The 21889-nt window shown below is 31.8% G+C and overlaps 1 protein-coding gene across 4 annotated transcripts in view; it reads right to left on the bottom strand.

The window, feature by feature from the left end:
• LOC144853575 (S phase cyclin A-associated protein in the endoplasmic reticulum-like) overlaps positions 1 to 21889 on the bottom strand; it is a 90852-nt gene that overhangs the window by 61026 nt on the left and 7937 nt on the right. For 3 of the 4 annotated variants that reach the window (XM_078711284.1, XM_078711286.1, XM_078711285.1), the window contains exons 5-26: positions 21754 to 21858; positions 20742 to 20885; positions 20439 to 20608; positions 19680 to 19967; positions 19153 to 19232; positions 18260 to 18436; positions 17639 to 17832; positions 17228 to 17339; positions 16412 to 16552; positions 15662 to 15960; positions 15074 to 15155; positions 14417 to 14572; positions 14026 to 14127; positions 13226 to 13425; positions 12858 to 12984; positions 11809 to 11921; positions 10255 to 10378; positions 9436 to 9671; positions 9006 to 9161; positions 8433 to 8670; positions 7615 to 7767; positions 683 to 874 (exon numbers count right to left, since the gene is read on the bottom strand). In XM_078711284.1, the coding sequence (XP_078567410.1) occupies positions 683 to 874; positions 7615 to 7767; positions 8433 to 8670; positions 9006 to 9161; positions 9436 to 9671; positions 10255 to 10378; positions 11809 to 11921; positions 12858 to 12984; positions 13226 to 13425; positions 14026 to 14127; positions 14417 to 14572; positions 15074 to 15155; positions 15662 to 15960; positions 16412 to 16552; positions 17228 to 17339; positions 17639 to 17832; positions 18260 to 18436; positions 19153 to 19232; positions 19680 to 19967; positions 20439 to 20608; positions 20742 to 20885; positions 21754 to 21858 (3589 nt within the window). The remainder of the gene's footprint in view (positions 1 to 682; positions 875 to 7614; positions 7768 to 8432; positions 8671 to 9005; positions 9162 to 9435; positions 9672 to 10254; positions 10379 to 11808; positions 11922 to 12857; positions 12985 to 13225; positions 13426 to 14025; positions 14128 to 14416; positions 14573 to 15073; positions 15156 to 15661; positions 15961 to 16411; positions 16553 to 17227; positions 17340 to 17638; positions 17833 to 18259; positions 18437 to 19152; positions 19233 to 19679; positions 19968 to 20438; positions 20609 to 20741; positions 20886 to 21753; positions 21859 to 21889) is intronic. The other variant, XM_078711287.1, reaches the window with a different exon arrangement.

Below are 21889 nucleotides of genomic sequence, written 5' to 3'. Positions count from 1 at the left end.
TTGACAATGGTTGTAATGATAGTGTTATGGATATGTATTAAGATCTCAAAGACGTGACTTGAGAAACATACAACGTACTTACATAATAATGACATCATTAATATTTCAAACAAATTTTGATGCATATTTAACAATAATAAAATTTCACTTAGTATATTTTATGTTGATGAAAATAACAAATAGCATTTTACACTGTTTAAAAAAGGTATAAAATTTAATATTGGATTGAACATTTATCCTCTAGAGATGGTTACATGTATTTCAAACTATTTCAGAATGTTTGACACTATGGAAAATACTATTTGGTAAAATGACATTACGATGTCACAACTATTGTCCGACAACTTTCTTAAATGCAATTTAATGTTCGCAATATAGAGCTAAACTCTGGACTGGACCTTGGGATTGGAAAGCAAGCACAAAAACAGTGTGGTGAACATGAACCATATATTACCAACTAGCTTACATTAGTATAAAGACAAATTAACATGCATTTATTTATTGTTAAAATATATGTCTAATAGATCGTTAAATAGACATAATGCTATCGCAACTATCCGTAGACTTTAATTTCAAAAGTTAATCATGAACTGGGGATGGTAATCAATTGTACTTTTTGTCGGATAAGTAATTAATTACAGACACATTAAGGACACAAAAAGTGCATGATTAGGTGGCTCACCTCAATAAAAATTGCCAACAGCATACAACTCATCTCCTGCTCCAGAATTATCTTGTTCTCCGAGTTGTTATGGCAACAGGCAATGAGTGTAGGAAACAAAATGGCCATAAGACGTGGATCGCTAAAGTACTGGAATGGTAATGCGCACAGTTGTTGCAGGAGGGTTGGCGTTTTTCCAGATTGAACTATAATCTAAAAAAAAGAAAAGATTTTAAAATGTTTAAACATTTTGTATCGATAATTAGAAAAAGAAATAAAAGAAACCGTATGGAAAAAAAGCACCAAAGAAGCTGAATAAATTGCATTTATCATATTTATAGGTGATAGTCAAATAGATAAAAAAATAATTGATAAATAAAATCCAATATTAAAATTCATTACCAATAATAAAAATATCAATACATATAAACAAAAAATTAAAATTCACTAAAGATTCAGTTGATTGTAATGTAGATTTTTAAATAATTATAAAATCATTTTTCAGATTATTTATTAAAAATTCTAGTAAATTATTTTATTTAATTTTTTTTTTTCTGCAAGTTAAGTACAGCATTTAGAAATATGTTGGCAGAGCAATGTGGGTATTGACTAATACTTAATCTTTCTGTCTTTAATTTTTATCTCAAGCAATACATTACGTTGTTTCACTATATATCTACACATAGCATCGTAAACGATTTTTTCATGTAGTGATATATTTTGCATATAACTCAGGAATTAATGTCATTTTCTATTAACAGCATATGAATTCATAATTGAATGATAGTACAACACTTAAGCGAGTAGTATAATGCACTCAATTTCAGACTGCCTGCGACTTAAATTCGCAATAAGAGCACTACATATAAATCCTTCGCAATCGCTCAAAATTACGACCTTGAAGATAAGTGCCCTTTTATAATTTCAAGGTGACAGGTTCATTCATGATTTTAATTAAAGTTTATTCGATTCGAAATGTTTAAAATCGGTTGGAATAAATTTCCACAAATGTTTAGATAATTTATTTTCAATGTTTTGTTAAAATTGCATTAGAAATTGTAATAAATGTGTTATTCTAACAATAAGGATCTGTAAAATGAATGAAGCAAAAAGGATTAACAATGATTATTAAAAAAATATCACTTTAAACAAAAAGATGAATTAATAAATTCATAATTCCTGCCTCAAATATAAAATATACATGTCACATGTCACAAAAAACTTCCAAATACAGCATAATCAACAACTTTTAAAAGCAAAAAAACACTGATTTTCAATTAGAATAAATGGTGATTTATCAATAATTTATAATGTATGTCAGAAATGAATCAACATATTAATAATGAATTGAAGGAAATTAATTTCGTCTAAAATGTGAACACTAAATTTACAAATTCTTACACAGGTATTCAGTCTAATGTAACAACAGTACAGGTTCTCGCCAAAATATTTATTGTTTGTTCCAATATTTCTCGTAAAGCTCGTAAAAATTTAATAATCAAACACCTACTAGTACAAACAGTGAGAATCCATAAGGATTTACCTAACACACTGGGGAACAACGGACAATAAGCCTGGGGGTGCCCGACGCTCAGGTAATCTAATTCACAGTGAGACTCATCAATAAAATATACAATTATGCTCTACATATTTCTATGAAATCATAATGAACTACTTAACTAACACTATCAAGTGTACGATATTTGTTATGTTCATAAATAAAATAATTAGTTTTTGGAAGCATTGCTTTTAGAAACATTAAAACCCGAACTTTTGCTTATAATATTGAAAATGATGCATTCTTTAATATCTCACCATTTTTAAGGGTCTTTCACACCTTTTGCGGCACAGTTCCGGTCCGGATAATAAAACTCCATGCGGCTATGCGACAATCGATATGCGCATATCCGCGTGAAAACGAAACATTAATGTTCAATTTGATTTGTCAAAGCTGGACCGGAACCGTGCTGGAAGATGGTGAAAGACCCTTTAAACAAGTTTTCCTATCATTTTACTTAAGTGAAAAAAAAGGTGAAAATTAGTATTTCAATAGTTGAGGCTGTACCAATGTTTTTTCTGTACTGTGCATACAATGTGAATTTGAAATGAAAAGAGTGATGAGTCAATAAGATTAGAAGCAGCGTCAATTGATGTCTAAAAAAGTCAAACAACTACAAATTATTTTGGTTAACATTGTGATAATATATAATTTACCAAGGAATGCACCTATGTAAGTTTATGTTTGAATTGAATGAATTTTTCGATAACAAAAGAAAATACAGTAAGGGATGGTACAAATAGACTCTATGTATGAAACAGCAAAGGTGTAATTAATATCCTATGAATAAATCATACTGGCGCGGTTTGATTAAGAAATAGAAAAGTTCAAAAGTACAATTATATTTTGTAGTTTTAGATAAATAGATAGATAAAGATATATGAATGACCTTGAAATTCCATTCAACTGTGATCTTTTTAGAAACTCTATAAATCAGCTAACAAATGGGAGATAAAAAGAATGAATGATTTCAACCAAAAATGTTTACTTGTCTCTTATTTTAAAGGTAACCGAAATTAGGTCAAACAAAAATGTTTTTCAAAAGTATAATGAAGTGCGGTTTTATTATGGTGTATGCTGTACTTTATACTTGAAGGAGGCGACGAACATAAAAATAGTTGGACACCATCGAGACATTTGTATGGTTTAATGACAATAGGGATAGCTCGCAACATGAATGAAACTCTAATAATTGTGAGCTATATCTTAAATAGGTATGATTACAAAATGGTAATTTCTTCATTAAAAAATAACACTGTAATAATCAAACATTTGGAAAACTATTGGGATAATTTTATTGGGGTTTAAATTTCTTTTTTTTAATGTCAATTTTATAAATTTTTTTCTTTTTTGCTTATTAGGAGATCTTATGAAAAAAAAGGAAAATAATATAGAATTTATTATGTCAAATTGTTTGTAGGAAATAAAAGAAAATGAAGAAAGAGGACAAAAAAACTGTGATGTGTATAACAAGAGCTCATCCTTTATCATACTACCAGAGAGCTTATGAAAAAGGAAAAAAAGGAAAAAAAATAATATAGTATTTATTATGTCAAATTGTTTGTAGGAAATAAAAGAAAATGAAGAAAGAGGACAAAAAACTGTGATGAGTATAACAAGAGCTCATCCTTTATCATACTACCAGAGAGCATATGAAAAAAGAAAAAAAGTAAAAAAAATAATATAGTATTTATTATGTCAAATCGTTTGTAGGAAATAAAAGAAAATGAAGGAGGACAAAAAAACTGTGATGAGTATAACAAGAGCTCATCCTTTATCACATTTGAATGTAATAACTACCAGTAGTGTATTCAAGCAATTATTTTCATTTCCAATCAGTAAAATGTACTATTTATTATCAATACTTCCATGTTATTATTACAAATATTAATTTGTCCCCACCCAAATGAATACACTCCGACTGCACTACTTAAGAAAACAAGGAATTAATCTTAAAATAATAATTGAGATTGATTATTGTGCTAGTGTTCTGTATCTGTGAGACCAGTGATTACATACATTGCTGCTTTTTAATCAAAAAATTAAAAAAAAAACCTTTATAGAAAAAGAGAGGTTATATAATTAAAGATATATTGTCCCCGCAAAAAATTGTTTTTCAATTTTTTGTTTAATATTCCATTTTAATGTTGTGTAATTCTAATATTTATTCACTTTGACCAAAAACTGGATTGAAAAAAAAAATGATTTACCTGAAAAAATGTAATTTAAAGGAAAAATACTTATATTAAACCGTTTTGTTTGTCTTTTTATGAAATCATTTAAAAACATTTTTTTTACAGAAGTGAATAAGTTTATTAAAACTGCAAAATGGCCTATTTATATTATTTATTTATAATCATTTTTCATGTTACATACATCTTTAACTAGAGAGTGAACTAGCGAAGTTTTTTTAATAAATTACCTCTATTATTCTTGGCCAAAAAATGAATTTTTTTTTTTCTTAAAGGACCATATCAGACTATACTTACATATCTCTTTATTGTCAAAATGTAAAATAATAATAAGTACATTTGCTAAACGTATTTGACAAAATTAATAATGAGGTTTGAAGGCCAATTTACACAGTGAGAGGTAACGGTAGCAGAAATAACAAAAATAGAATATTATTTGATAACTAATTAACTTGATTTAAAACTTTGGGTACTTTTGTACAAACAATGTATTAAAGTATACATACTTCTGTATTGATAATCAAAAGTGTTATTATTCAATCCTCAATCAGCAATATAACCTTTAAGATTATCAAGGACATGGCCTTAATATTTTAATTTCAATTTATGAATTTTTTTCCCAAAGCAGCTGCTGATCAGCGAGGGTTTAAATTAACAGACACCTGTCTGTGGCCGTCTTCAAGTCACTCTCACCTGGAAATTGCAGATAACACTCCGAGTGACGTACAGAATGTTCAACCATAGGTAGAGTGTAAACTCAATGAATTATGTATATGGAGGGAATTTGGGAACATGAAGTTATCAAGAAAACAAACAGTTATGTGTAGTACACACAGTCATAAACGAACGTGAAAATCAGGCCAAGACATTGAGGCGACACCACAGGTTTCACACCTATCGTGGTTGGCTCCTGTTGTCGTATTCAAGTGACGATGCAATGTGTATGTTTGACGGTTGAAAGTAAGTGTATTGCTAGGTATGTTTAATATTAATGAAATGAAATGTATTTTTTTTCTGTTCTTATCTTATTCTGTTTTTGTTTGTAGAGTAGGTACAGTACATCATAATTATTTGTAAACCCACTCAGTAATAATATACACAAATATAATATTATGAAAAGTTCTTTAAAAATAATAGAAAAAAGTTCAAGAAAAACACAAAGTTGTTCATGAAGAAAAACGCAACTTATTAACTTTACAACTTGTTATGTTTAATAAATTAATTAATAAAATTATCAATATATAGCTTTCAACTCAACTCAAGTTATTTTGCTTTTATTTCGCACAGCACAAGATCATTCCTCTACTGACTGTAAAGTTGAACAACTATTTTCAAGTGTTCTTTAACGTGAAGTGATCAGACAGACACTTTACCATCTGCGAACAAAGACGCTGGCGTTACGATACAAGATCTGCGCTAATGTGGCCGAAATCTCAACTCATATTTAATAGATTTATTTCCATTAAATCTACTTTTGTTCCACATTAATATTAACATGTAATTTCCACTGGCGGGATTACAATTGACATGTACTTGAACTTGTAAGCATTATATAAAATGCTTACATACTTCATGCTTGAACATTTTTAGTTCAAATTCTAATTTATTATATTGATTAATATCACAGTAATTAATATTTTCAAAAAATAGAAATGTGAAACGGTAACTTTTAGAACATTTTCAGAAGTGAAAAAGTTTTAGTAGAATTATTCTGCTTCATACTGTCAAACATTAACTTCTTCAAAATGTTTATAAATTAAAGTTGAGAGTATGCACTTTTATAATAAGATTCCAAGGATCTAAGATTTGGGAATGCTGGCAATATAGGTGTGTTGTTTTCTATTTATATTAACTATATATTATTATTATTATATTAAATTGTTCTGTGGTTTGTATGCTGGGCCCTCTGGGATAGCAGTCTCAGTCAACAGAAAAGATCAACCAGTATAAAAAAAAATCAATCAAATATATTTTGAAGATGTCCAAATTATGATTTATTTTTAGGGGAGTTTATGGTATGTTTAACTTAAATTACTAAGTAATCTTTCATACAACATCCATCTAGAATGAAGACACCAAAGAATTACTATCAACCAAAATATCTATAGAATGAAAAGAATATGCATGGCAGGTAGCATGGTTTGAATGTGCAAGTGAAGGTGGAACCTGTGTGTACTGCACGCTACATCAATGGATGCTTTGCAGTTTATTCTATTATAAATAATGAGAATAATAATGTTTAAAATCAGCATTGAACTATTAGGTGCAAATACTGAACTCTAAATAAACATGTGTACAGATGCATGCTAAGCTTAGAGTGTTTGCACGCTAGTCTGTTCCGCCACAACCACCCCCACAAAAAAAACAATTGAAATTAAAACGGTAGATAAGGATGCTTGTGTTGATTGTCTAGGACACAAAGGTGCGTTGAACCTAAATATGATAGATCTGTGACCCATATCCAGTTAGGTTACACAAATTATAAAGGACTATTATTATTAAAATAAAATAATATGAAACATCTAGGAAACGCAATTTGTAATAATAGAAATCTAGTTAAATCTAGTTTATTTATGCCAATCATACATACCAAGATTAAACAATTGTATAATTCATTATTATATTCATGAATCTCAAATAATATTAATAATAGTTTATTCTTATATAGTGCATATAAGCAAGCTCTCAATGCACTGTACATAAAAGACAAGAAGTGGCAATGTTTATATATTCATATTTGTATGTGTACGCCATTTGGAAAATGAATTTCCAACATATTTTATGATGGACCAATAAATATATTATCTTATCTTAATTTGTTTGAAAAGGAAAAACTTCAACTGGGTCTTGAAATTGGTAGGGAATTCCACAAATGTATATTTCTCAAAATTACTTTCCAAAATTCATATGAGGGACTTTACTAAACAGGACGGGAAGCCACAGGACGGTGCTCATGATTAATTTATGCATGAGCTTTAACAAAGTGAGCGGAGCTTAGCGTGAAATTCTGTCGTCTTAACTTTTTGAGGACAATAAAGTTGGCATTTTCCCGTTTACAGACAATGGCTAGAAATAAGGTACATATAACCTTAAATATACAATTAAAATTAAATTTAAAAGTGGAATTTTCGAAACTCTAAATAACATTTGAAATTGTTTAACATTAATATGATTTTAGAACCTTGAAATTAAAAAAAGTCTACCTGGTTTTCGTGATGGAAGACGGTGAAATAGCCAACAATCAACATGACTTCGTGTAGGAGATCACTATAGTTCTCGTAGTGACTACAATACCAAATTAAATAGGTTGCAATGTGTCTGAACTCAAGGGAGATTCCTTCTTCTCCTAAGGCACTCTGCAATTACAAATATGAATATTGTCATATCTTAATAATGTGTTGAACTTATATCTAGGTGTTATAGGACATGTTTAATTACAACTGTAATTTATTTTAATATAAGATGAGTGAGAACTGTACATAACCAATATGTGAGGTTTAGATAATGGTAATACCAGACTGGGCAAAAATTCTCCATATCACATAAAAGCACATAACGACAAACATTGCAGTCAAACATTTTTCTTTTCTAACAAGTGGAAGGTAGTCAGAATATTAGTGAAAATATTAGTCAGAATAATTTGTAATCATATTTCTGTCTAATTTTATGGATAATTTGGTCATGAGATTTGTACAGCTCTGTCTACACTATCAAACCATGGAAGAATTGTTTAGTTGAAACTAACTGTAATGTAAATGGATTTATTCTTGGTCCTCAAACTTAACTGGAAACTGAGGCCCTCCATAGATCCATGGCAGCCAGCAGTTCAGCGCCTACCAGATCAACACACCGGGAGACGATCCCCTACTCTTTTTCGAATAGTGTACCAAGTTCTTTAGCATGCACAATATGTACACTGGGCTAACGGCTTTACATCCCATCCGAAGGATGAGGCATCATCAATGCTCTTAATGCTAGTTTCATGTTGCACTTATTATGCACAAATATTCAGTTACTATACCTGTAATATATTAAGATCAAGCAATGCAATGTTACTCAGCATTCGTATACCAGCATTCACAACGCTCAAGGTGTGTTCTGGTAGCTCAGGTGGAGTGACTGCATCCCCACGTGAAGGAGCACCGCCATGGAGTAGTACACCATACAGCAAGGAAACGATACCTCCAAGACCAGTGGATTGGAATGTAACAATTAGCTGCGTAGGGTCTTCATGCTTGCTAGCAAATACATCATATGATCTGCAGGAATAAGATATATAAATGTAAAGATGTTCAAGTTCAATAACAAGGTACTTATTCAGACCGGGAGGGAGTGGCAGTTTGGATATCCTACTGTGATATTAATATCATGTTTGACAAACTCCTTTAGGTTCAAATAAAAACAGTCAATTCTTTCAATACCGTTCCCTTTACATTCATAATACTAGACTTGCCAGAAAACCAGACATATTAGGCGAGTTCACAAGTTTTTTTCCTGTTAATATTCTACACTCCTTTATCTACAAGTGATGGCGTTAATTTTTTAACGAGATGTCCAAGCCATCTTTATTCTACAGATTTCATTATTCACATACTTTGATGAGGTGACTGTGACAAACTTAGTAACTGCAGCAAGTACAGCAAGGCCATGTTGCAGGAAGTCTGCACTCTTCTCCTCCTCATCAATTGTTCCTCTAATGCCGTTAAAATAGGTGGTCAACTTATCAGCAACTCCACTGCATACCAAGTAACTGCAATCAAAACATATAGAAATATTGAATAATGAACAAATGTGAATAATAATAATATTGATTTGAATCATCACTTCTGTGGCAAATGATAAAAGTACACATCAAACACAATTTCAAAAATAGATATTTAATTTCATTCTTTTTGTATTATATCATTATGTATTGTGTTGAAAAATGGAAATGATAAATAATTTGTAAAAAAAAAGCCATCGCTCAATGCTTATTATATTTGTAACAGTAGAAGGTATTAAAAAAGTAAACTGTGTCTGCATACCTTATTACATCCTGACCCCACTGTTGGAAGGTATCAGCCTTCTTCTTTTGGGCCTCAACTCGCTTCTCACTTACTGGGTTACTCGTAGTAGTTGGCCCATTCTTGGAAAGACACAGGAAAATGGAAGAAAGTACTTGCATGATATGGGTAGCTACAGGATCAGAGGGGGGTTTCCAATTGTCGGAACTGCCACTTGTGTTTAGTGGAGAGATTTCTTCATCATCAGGTATAATAGTCTAATTTAAATAAATAACAAAAAAATGATACAAATATTTTTTAATCAAACAAATCTATAATTAATGGAATACACATGACAAAAATATTCAGAATAATATGACAAAGAAATTGCAGAAGAGAAACACTTATATAGTTATCAGTTGTGTATGTTAATGAAAATACTACTTCAGAGGATGGGCTAAATAGGGTTCTTCTAATGCTAGTCAGTAAAGGACAGGCAGCTTCTGGTTTTCAATGAAGAACTCAAATTTACTGTGTTATTTGGACTAGTTGGTACACACAGATAGTACAGAAAATTGTACATTAGGGTGATCTTTGAGCTCCAGTAATTTACACTATTAAACTTTATGCGACAACAAAAATGTGATGTGCCTATATATGGACACGATGATGTCATATCACTACCATATTTGGGTATATCACTACCATATTTGGGCATCACACTTTTTTTGCCACATAAAGTTTGATAGTGTAGACAGACCATTACATTTATTGTACTCTAGCCATGAAAAAATGTTTGCATTATTTTTCAATTTTAGTTTTGAATTAATTGTATGAATCAAATAAGGTTAAATTACTTACCTGTAATTGGTGCATTAAACTGTCAATCAATGGTCCTAATTTGTTGCTATAGAGACAGTATTGACAATTTTCAAAACAGCCTTTGATAGCTAATTTTAGTACATTGGTTGCATTGCATATAGTCCTGTAAAATCAAAGGTTAAATTAATTACAGCATTTATACCAAAATACATCATAGCAAAATGCGTGTGTATTCTTTTAGCTATTATGCAATCTATAATCAGTGTATAATCGTAAGAATTATCAAAATATCAAAGCTGTAGTACCAACAACATAATCTTTTACTATTAATACTACAGTTAATGCTCTTGTGACATAGAATAATATAATCTATAATATCTATCTCTACCACAACGATAAAATCGTCATCAGAATCGTTACATAAGACTGAACACATTTTGTTTACTGTCAACCGCTCCTCTTACATTCTTAAAAATTCTGGATAGGTAAAAAAAAGGTTTCTTTTTGTAGGGGACATCAACAAAATTGAGCAAACAGTGGCCAATATTCGAAACTTTATTGACATAATTTTAACTTAAATTTAAATTTCTTTGCAATATTAATACAGGTATTGTTAATGTTGTCTACACATATTTTCACATTAAGTTCTGTCTCTACACTATCAAACTAGTTTGACAAAAAAAGTGTGATGTGCTCATATATGGTAGTGATATGCTTAAATACGGTAGTGGTATCACCATGTCCATATATAGGCACATCACTTTTTTTTGTCACATCCAATTTGATAGTGTAGACAAAGCTTTAGGTTTTAGTCCTAACATTAATTAATAATAATCTAATACTAGGCTAGACACAGTTTATAAAGGCCTAGTCATAAATCGGTGGTACAGATCTTCTACCAGTTCTAATACTAGGCTGAAAATGACCAACATAACACTGAATTAACAAACAACATATTGGAAATTAATGGAAGGGAGTAGCTGGCAATCTCAGCTGGCAAAAACAAAATCTTGGTATGATATTTTGGAAAATTTTGTTCTTGACTAAAAGTATTTTAACTAACTTATATATTAAGACGTCTTTCGTCATTAGATGGTTTGGATGTGGATGCAGCATATATATTGGCCAGCACTTTTGTACACTCGCCTTCTCCATTTAAAATGTAAAACTTGAAAAAATTCTTTGTTAAGGCCTAATCACATAATCAGTATCAAAATCTTTCTCCTAACCTTGCAATAACCAATGATAATAATAAAAATAATAACATCGAACATTTATAAAGCCCCCTTTACCGGAGTCTCACAGCCCAATATGAAATGAATAACTATTGAAACAGGTTTGATTTGAATTTAAAAGAGGATGGAGTGTAACTGATGGAACAAGGAAGTTTGTTCCAGATCTCTGGTGCCTGAACAAAGAAGTCCTCAGGCACAGATTTTAGGTTGGTTCTAGGTGGTGTTAACATAAGAGGATCCAAGGGAACCACTGATTATCATAACTATCATATATGGCATAACCACATCGCAACCATTACAAAAATAATCATATCAGAAATATCAAATCAACATTATATAATCAACATTAAACACTTACTTAGCAGGTAAAGCAGCTGGTTTAGCATCATCAGACATACAAACAAGTAAAAGCACACGTGAGAGCGTTGATATACCCCCTACTGATCGAAATAATGTCTGGTTTGGTTGATCCTACATGAAATACAAGTTTATAAATACTCTTACGTTTAGAATCACACTCCTACACACAGCTTTAAGTATTAAAGTATTATATTTTATTAATATCTTGTCAATAAGATGACAAGTAATGATTGACAGAAAGTTATCTTAAAATGATGCCAAATAAAGAAAACTATAAACAGTGTTTAAAGATGTATTGTCCCCCTGAAAAAATAATTATTACAAATTTTTTTGTTGAATATACCATTTTAATGTTACATAATAATTATCCACTTTGACCAAAAATTAGATCGAAAAAAAATGTATTTACCTGAAAAAACTGTAATTTAAAGTCAAATTGGCTGCCAGCCAATGGATTTTTGTTTGAATTTAACCATTTATTTTGTCATTTTATAAGTTAAAACATTAATTTTTTCTTTCTTTTTTCTATGGAAGTGATTAACTTTATTAAAACTACAAAATAACCTATTCAAAGTCTAATTTAATTAATCTTCATTTTTTGTTTTTGGGGGACAATACATCTTTGAAGTAGTGAGAGACACTCTTCAACCCATAACCTTATATCCCAAAAAGGTTTTTGGAAGAAATCACAAGATACAGTAATATGGTCATTTGTGAACATTTGTGTTCATGGGTTGACCTTCTATGGCACGTGTGCATTCATATTATGTGTGAAGAAAAGTATCACAATATCTAAAGATCTGTCTACACTATCAAACTAGTTTGACAAAAAAAGTGTGATGTGCCCATATATGGACATGATGATGTCATATCACTACGATATTTGATCATACCACTACGATATTTGGTCACATCACACTTTTTTGTCAATTTAGTTTGATAGTGTAGACAGAGCTTTAATAAAACTAAATATCCAAATAACAATGATTAAATAGAATACAAAAAAAAGATTTTAAACAATATAATAACATAATATGATGTTCTTACCTTTTTAACAAGAATTCTACCTATTTCTCCTAATGCTCTATCAAGAGCCGATATTTTGTTCTGCGGCCATTTTTTATTGCCTTCTGATGTTAGGTACTTGTTAATGTCTTTGGTCAATTTCTGTAATCTGTTTAAAAGACATAATATTGTAATAACATAAAAATGTTGCTTCATTAGTTTTTTATGTGAAACCTTGTTAGAATCTTGTTGGTGTTTCACACTAAGGACAACCTACAAAAAGTCCTTAACCTCTGTCTACACTATCAAACTAGTGTGATGTGCCCAAATATGGTAGTGAGATGACATCATCATGTCCATATATGGACACATCACATAAAGTTTGATAGTGTAGACAGAGCTTAACTTACTTAGCACGGCATTCAGGCGAGCCACCTGCTTGTGACTTGTATGGTAAGTTAGTTTCATACTCCTTGCCTCTTGAACTCATTCGCTGCCTCAGCTTTCTAGCCCTCTTTCTTAACCCCTTTTGACGTTCCTTCTCTGCAATTTGTTTAGCATCTGGCTCATCAGTGGGTGCTTGAACAATATACTTTAGAGAATAGCTCTCCTAAAAATACAAAGATAATATAATATAACAAAGATAATATAATATAAAGCCCTGTGTACACTATCAAACTAGTTTGACAAAAAAGTGTGATGTGCCCAAATATGGTATTGACATCATCATGTCCATATATGGGCACATCACTTTTTATTTGTCACATAAAGTTTAATAGTGGAAACAGAGCTTACTAATAGGGGTATGTGTTTCAATGTGTAACAATAGAGAAATATTTAAAGATGTATTGCCTCCCCAAAAATAATTGTTTTCAATTTTATTTTTGAATATGCCATTTTAAGAGTTATTCACTTTTTATTCACATTCACAAATTATTTACCTGAAAAATGTAATTTAAAGCTAAAAATGAATGAATGAATAACTTTATTAAAACTGCAAAATGGTCTATTTAAAGTCTGATTTTCTTTCATTTTACAGAATGAATAACTTTATTAAAACTGCAAAATGGTCTATTTAAAGTCTGATTTTCTTCCATTTTACAGAATGAATAACTTTATTAAAACTGCAAAATGGCCTATTCAAAGTCTGATTTCTTCATTTTTATTGTTTTTTGGGGCACAATATATCTTTAAATAGACAATAGTTTACCCGGTCTTCTTCCGATAACTGCAGATCTGCATGTTTTTCATTGAACGCCAAAGCATGCTTTCTTCCCTTTAAGTGACTCAACAGGTACACCTCTGAGGGAACCTATTGAAAAAATAACAATATTTTTAATTAAAGCATATCACAAAGGATACTGGGGAAGGGTCCTCAATTTTCTTTTAAAGATGTCACAGAAGGTGTAAAGACTCCATTTCAGATGTCAATGACTCGGATGCCACAAAATTGATTTCCATTGGTCTTCTTAGAATGACCTCCTGTTCCCCACAAAGTGGGGAACAGGAGGTTGCTTGTAACAATTTTTAACATACTTTTTTTTATTCTATTATTATAAGCTATACATATTCTAAATAAAATAAAAAGATAGTTTACTTACAGGCATATTGCAAAGTGTACAGATTTTCTTCTTTTCATATGGCTTTTGTTGCGGCGCCAAATCGGTTGTTCTGTAATGTCTGAGCATGCTCAGTTCGACTGCTTTTTCTCGCTTCTGCTCAAGATGTTCAGTGTGACGACGGGAACTTTCATTTTGCTGTTGGAACAGAATATTCGACAGAAATGTAATTATTTAAACATAAAGCTCTCTCTACACTATCAAACTTGATGTGACAAAAAAATGTGATGTTCCCATATATGGACATGATGTATCATATCACTACCATATTTGTACATACAACTACCATATTTGGGTACATCACACTTTTTTTGTCAAACTAGTTTGATAGTGTAGACAGAGCTTTACAATAAACAGTTTCCACTCTGCACGTTAAATTGTCACAACATATTACATGGATGCAGTAAGTCTATTGCTTTTTCAGTGTATGAGAATGATAGCATAAATAACAAACAAAGCATCTTGACTTAAGTGTGGCTAGTTATTAACTTTCTTGAGGTCCATGTCCATTAACATAGAATGCATTTAATGGCCTGCATTTCCTTTACATTGCACAGTCAAAGTAGCAAATTAAATATACACTAAATAACACATATTAATCATAATTTATTTATTGCGTAATAAATGTAAGAACTAAACCTTTTGTTGTATTTTCTTTTGTATTTCTTCTTCCTTGGCTAACTGAGCTGCAGTGAGTGCTGATAATCTCTGTACTCTATCCCTAAAAAAAATGATTTACTCAATTACTAAGACTGTCATCAAGGGAATTTCCCTCAACCCTGCCCCTTTCCCCACAGGGGGCTATCTCACCAGTGATTTCTTATATCATCTCACTATGTTATTCATTTCATTTTCATTTTACTTTTATTTCGGAAACGGACGTCCATAGTTACAAAATCAATTGCATAAATAAGTTTAAATAAAAAAGGCAGACACAAAAAAAACCGGTATCAGATCATCTCAGGATCTCCATTTTGTTATGGAATATGTGTATATTTTATGTAAATTTGTTTATGTCTTTGTTCCTGAATGTTGTTTGTAAATGTAAATTGTATCCAAACTGACAAGCAACCGCTTCTTTTGGTGCCTTTTTGAATTGAATTGAATTGAATTCAATTATTTTATTTTGTCAAACACGCAGGCTCGAAAATCATCTTGCTTGTCACGTAAATTAAAACATTTGTAATTGTGAATTGTGTCAATAAATATGAATAAATAAAAACATACCTAGCTTTTTCTTTTGCAGCGGCTTCCCTAGCCCTATCTCTAGCATCTCTTATCTGGTATATCTTCTCCTCTTGTAACTTTCTCTGTTTCTGCATTGCTTCCAGCCTAGCCTGTCGCTCTTCCTCTAGTTGTCTTCTTCTCTCGTGCGCTGCCTCCTCTTTAGCCTGCTTCTCTTCAGACTTTCGTTGTCGTTCTTCAATGAGGTCTTGCAGACGGGCCTCGATGCCTTGGTGTCTGGAGAGTATGTCAATCTTCTTGTTCTGAGCTTCCAGTGAATTTATAAATGCAATTTCATTTGCCTAAAAAATAAAAATAAAAGGATGTACAAATAAAAAGAAGACTTTTGTTCTCATTACAATTGCTCCATGATTAATATAACATCTTTTATCCCGAGCTCAAATATTTATGTTTATTTTAAAGAAAAATACAGCAATTAATTTTTTATTAATAATAATTTTATAACCATGTATTTTTTAGTTTGTCAACTATCCCAAAACCAGTCATTCTCAAACTGGACCAATATTTAAGTTGCCTAAATAGTCTTATATTGTTTGAAGGTTTGCATGGCGAAATCAAATGTTAATATAAAGTTTGTGGTACACCACATATATTTAGTTCTGAAGAGAATCAATAGATTGTTTTCCAAATATGTTTTGCATAAACATTATTTATAGAAATTATTTGGGACTTTTTTAAAGAAAATACTGCTTTTCGGAGAGTAGTTTAAATTTGCCTTTAAAATGCTGTTACCTTAATGTCCTCGGTTCTAGCTTTCTTTACAATGGCTTGGAGTTGAACTTGACGTTTTTCTTCCGCTCGTTTTAATTTTTCATCCATTTCTTTCTTGCGTTGTTGAATCAAAACTTCTTTCCATGCTTGAACCTCAGCAATCTAAAAAAAAGAATGAAACATTTAAACAAGGTGCTCTAAAGCTTGGTCTAAAGCAAGGACGTAAGCAATTTGACCAATGGCAAGTGATTGATAATTTGAACTATCGCGTGTCATTGGTCAGTTCATTTCCTAGTGGGAAACAAGCTAACCAGACAAACTTGATTGAGTAGGGTTGCACTCAGTTGTGGATTTTGTGTTGTTGGGAAAATCAAGTACCGTATTTATTCGAATAATCAGGGGGAGTTTTTAGAGGGGCGTTTCGAGGGAGGCATTTATTCGGAGAGGTGGGTTTTTTTTTTGCGTTTTGTATAATCAAATGAATTCTCCCTAAATATAAAAAAATACAACAAAATGAATATCAAGAAGTGATAAAATGCAGTAAAAATCTTTCAAAATGCTTGGTCAATCATAGATAATTGGAAGTCCATGAATTCTACTACACATATAAAAATAATTTAATATTGTGTGTATATGTATGTGGCGGGGTGTTTATTTCAGAAAAAAATGAAAGGCCCTGGGACGTTTATTTGAGGAGGCGTTTATTCCAAATGACGTTCTACAGGGGTGGGGGTTGTTTAATCGAGGGAGGCGTTTATTCAAACTGGGGCAGTTATTCAAATAAATACGGTATATATAATAAGCAGTGGAAATCTATGTAATATAAAGTATACGTACTCTCTCATGTAGACCACGTAGTTTCTGTCCCTTTTCTTCCAGCATAATCTCTCGTTTCTTTTTTGCTTGTGCTTGTCTCTCCTCATGAATCTTCTTACTTTCAGCACGTGTCCTAAAAAAATTACGATTTTTTTTTCAGTTATATAATTTGGTCACAAAGATTATATTAAGATCTGAAACAGCTTTGATAATTCCAATTGAGTCCTTATACAAGTTACAAAACAGACAAAAATCGAAACACTACAATAAGTTTAATAACATTCAAATTACAACATTATACATTTATCAACCTGAAGTCTTGCACTTTAGCAAATTGAATCACATGCTTGAACAAAATTTAATGTTTATACGATTATTCTAGTTTTCACATGTGCAATTGTAAAATTGACTGAATTTTATCAGGAAACTTACTTTTTCCTTGAGGGTGATGAAAGCTTTTCATGCATGAGTAAGGCATGTCCAGGCGGCCTAGCCTCCAAGTTGTCATCCAGGTCAACCATATCGCCCCATGACATGCCCTGCTGATTTCTCTTTTCTTCAAATTCAGCACACAGATCATTCCAGTCCATTGTACGCTGAGAGGACTCAAGAGAACTTATGGTGTTCTGTTAAAAAAAGTTAACATTCATTTCGTAATGATTTTCAAATAAACATTATATTCACGGAGTAAATATTTAGATATTGATTATTTAATTTTTTTTATTTCACCTTATTTATAGAGGGTGGCCCTAAACAGTATATGCTAACAATCAAGGGGCCCTCTTGATGAGTTATGATGAGTGTCTGTGTGTGACAGTGGCTGTGTGTACTAGTACACCGGAGTAACCCCCTACTCGTCTCAAAAGATGTACTAGGTTCTTTAAAGTGCACATGAGCAAGAAGATAATTACTCCAATCTGGTAAAAAGCCTATGAATTCTTTATTTTATGTTATTACTAGCAGGATCGCTACTGTATTTCCCAAAAACCTCTTGAGGCTAAGGATGTGCCTCAAGTGAAATATTGAATACAAACATTTTTGTAAAGGCCTTACCCCAAGATCACTATCTCCCTCATCTGTTTCTACAGTTTCTATCTCTTTATTCTCTTCTTCTTCAAGTTCCTTTGTCAGATTGGCTTCTTCAGCTATAGCTGACGCCAAGGCCTCCTCTTGGTACTTCTCCAGTTCACTTGTCAGTGTTTCTTCCTCATTCAATGCAGCAATCACAGCCTACAAGAATAGAGAGAATGAGTCAGTGAAACTAATGCTCTGTCTACACTATCAAACTTGATGTGACAAAAAATGTGATGTGACCATATATGGACATGATGATGTCATATTACTACCATATTTAAGCATATCACTACCATATTTAAGCATATCCCCATATTTAAGTATATCACTACCATATATGGACACATCACACTTTTTTTGGTAAACTAGTTTGATAGTGTAGACAGAGCTTAAGACAATGTGAAATATTAACATGTGATGTGACCATATATGGACATGATGATGTCATATCACTACCATATTTAAGCATATCACTACCATATATGGGCACATCACAAACTAGTTTGATAGTGTAGACAGAGCTTAAGATAATGTGGAATATTAAACAAAAGTCAATGGGTTTCTTAAGGTATGATTTTAACTCATTCAAATGAATAGATGAATAAATGGATAGGAAAAATGAATGGATTGACAAAAAGATAGATGAAATAATATGAAGACAAAATGAGTCAGGTGATAGAACAGAACATACCATAGGTACGGTAGACAGATAGAAGGAAGTATGAATAAAAAGATGAAATAGACTGCTTGATAGATAGACACAGACATAAATGAAGGATGGATTAAAGAACACAAAACACCCATCCTCCTCATTTTAGTTCAAACAATTCTGCTCATGTTGATATCCCGACAGTTAAAAAAATAACAAATACCTCAGTTAAATTTGCTTCAGTTTCTGTCTCATTCTCCTCAATTTCTATTTTAACTTCTGGTTTAACTGTAGATCCACTGACTAAATATAAAACACATTTAGATATAATTAAAATTTGATTTAGGAAAATACAAAGTATGTAAAATACTACACTTAATTAAAGATAAACAAGATCTAAATGTTGCTAAACATAAACTTCTAATATTCGTTAAGTTGTTGTTAACTTAATACCCTTTTGCATAACATGTTACAACTTGGTTTGATCTCCCGATTTACTGGTTTTCATACACGCATACACGAACCCTGAGAAATCTCGGTAGGAAAGCCTACTGTAGTTGCGCGTTATTTGATTACTATGATTGGTCAGTTTAATGCCAGGGCAATACACGTGCGCAGTAAAACCTCAAAACATCGCGAAAAAAAAACAGGCCTCTCATGTTATAACTTGCTACAAGTTGATAAATTTTGCAAATGTGAAAAGACCACTTTTGATGTGAAGAAGAAAAGACTACTTCTTGCATACTGTACCTTCAACAATGGCGGGATCTTGCTCTTTGATGTCAACATCCTTCTTCTGGATGTTAGAAGACTCTACTGGATGATTCTCCTTCTCACTGTCAGTACGACTCTCTTTAATTTCAGCATTCTTGTTTTCTTCCTCATTGCTCTGTGTTTTTTCTTGGACTGTTTTCGTTGTTCCGTTGCCTTGTGTTTGTTTACCGTGGTTGGCAGGGGAACTGGAACAGGATGAATTACGAGATTTGTTCTGTTTACCCTGTTTGCCGCGTTGTACAGTCTCCCAGCCTTCTGTATCATCTGAAAAGAAGTTTTTGTAAACTGAATTGTTTGAGAAAACAAATATCAAAAATAACATAAAAGCAAATGAGTAAAAATCACATAAGTTGTAATAAATGCCATACTAGTTAGTCTAAACAAAATTATAACAATCGTTAAAATCTGCAATCGTTGAAGTTAAACCGAGTTCAACTTTAACGTTACGATCGTTAGAACTGACCAATCAAATGGTTCACAAACTACGTCATTGCAGTTTGTGAAAAAATAGGTACGAAAAGACCAAGAAACCATTAACGATCGTGTAAAAATGTGTAAATATTAGCTGTCAGGCTCGATCATCATTATCGTTATCTATTTTCAACTTTAACGATTGAAAATTTAGCGAAACTCAACGTAACTCGCCCTAGCGTTACGTCGACAGGAAAACAGGCTTTACAATCATAAACTTTTACATTGAAATGCATGCTATACTGTACATGTTTAAATATTCACCTTCATTGATTTCTTCTAGCACAGCATTTTGTGTACCCTTTGGCTTGTTGTTCACTGGAGTCTGTTCTTCTGTTTTAGGTTGTAACGCTGCTTTGGCTACAGGCTTAGGTGTGCGACCTTTGACCCTATCAGCCCAACTTGTGCCAGATTCAACAAACGGTACTGGGCTCCTAAGAGAAAGATATAAAAATAATATGGGGCCATTAGGTATATTGCATTAAGACAGTTTACTGTTACTGGATTTTAAAACAACCTTGACCTGACCTGACCTTGGTAATGAAGCTGTTGAAATCAAAATCTTACCCTCTTTTTTCTTGGTTATTGAAACTGAGCGTCCTGTTGACTGGGCTAGGAGTGCTACCAGTGCGGAAGCCATCAGGGGTAGGGCTAGTTCCAAGAGCCTTACCAGGTGATGTTTTACGTACCTCCCATGCAAGTGATGTAGGCCTAAAACAGAATAGTACACATCATGAAACACATATTAATAAATGATCTATATATCCATCAATGGAATTTAATTGACTTAATTATTTTGAAAATATATATCTAAAGCTAGCTAAGCAAATTTAAATAGATGATGTTATTCACTCTGTGCATGTATGCTTAATATTTATGTGACATTTTTATTTGTAATGATATTATTAAAGGTTAGTCTTTAACAGCAAATCATAGTTAAATTAAACAAACAAAAAGTAACATCAACAAAAACTGTATTATAAAGGTTAGTATAAACTAAAAACAATTGAAAATAAATCTAATATGTGAAAGTACCTATAAAGAATAAAATTAATTTTGTATTTTAATATCTTTTGTCCTGAAATATAAAACATAATTTATACAGAAGTAACAAACTAAAATAATAATTGTAAAAGTTATGCCATGTAGCAAAACTAATATAATTTAAAAAGTTGAAAGACAAAATATGGAATAAACAGTAAAAGGTGTATTTCTGGCAAATATATTAACAGATAATTATATTTAATTACTTTTTTCATTCTTATAGAGTGAAGTGAAGGATTCAGTTGGTATTTCTACAAACTAAGTCTAAACTAAATCTACACTATCAAACTAGTTTGACAAAAAAAATGTGATGTGCCTAAATATGGTAGTGAAAGATCCAAATGTGGTGGTGATATGTCATCATGTCCATATATGGGCACATCACATTTTTTTGTCGCATAAAGTTTGATAGTGTAGACAGAGCTTAATATTTCTACATACAGTCGGGAACATACAAATAAGGCAGCCATAAGGAATCGCTAGCAATGCAATAAGGTGGACAAATCTATCTGCTCGGTAATAAAGAAATACAAACCGCTGTCTACGAGGAGTAGTGCGAGCATCACCAGGCCAGCTTGGTGTGCGATGCTTTGCAGGAGAAGATGACATCTTGCGGACCTCCCACACCAAAGATGTAGGCCTAAGATTTTGGTACAATAGTATAGAGAGAC

The sequence above is a fragment of the Antedon bifida genome, chromosome 10, assembly GCF_963402885.1.
Source record: "Antedon bifida chromosome 10, ecAntBifi1.1, whole genome shotgun sequence".
In the NCBI taxonomy this organism is placed as follows: domain Eukaryota; kingdom Metazoa; phylum Echinodermata; class Crinoidea; order Comatulida; family Antedonidae; genus Antedon; species Antedon bifida.
The sequence above is the reverse complement of the archived record's forward strand: the minus strand, read 5'-3'. Positions and strand labels throughout refer to the sequence as shown.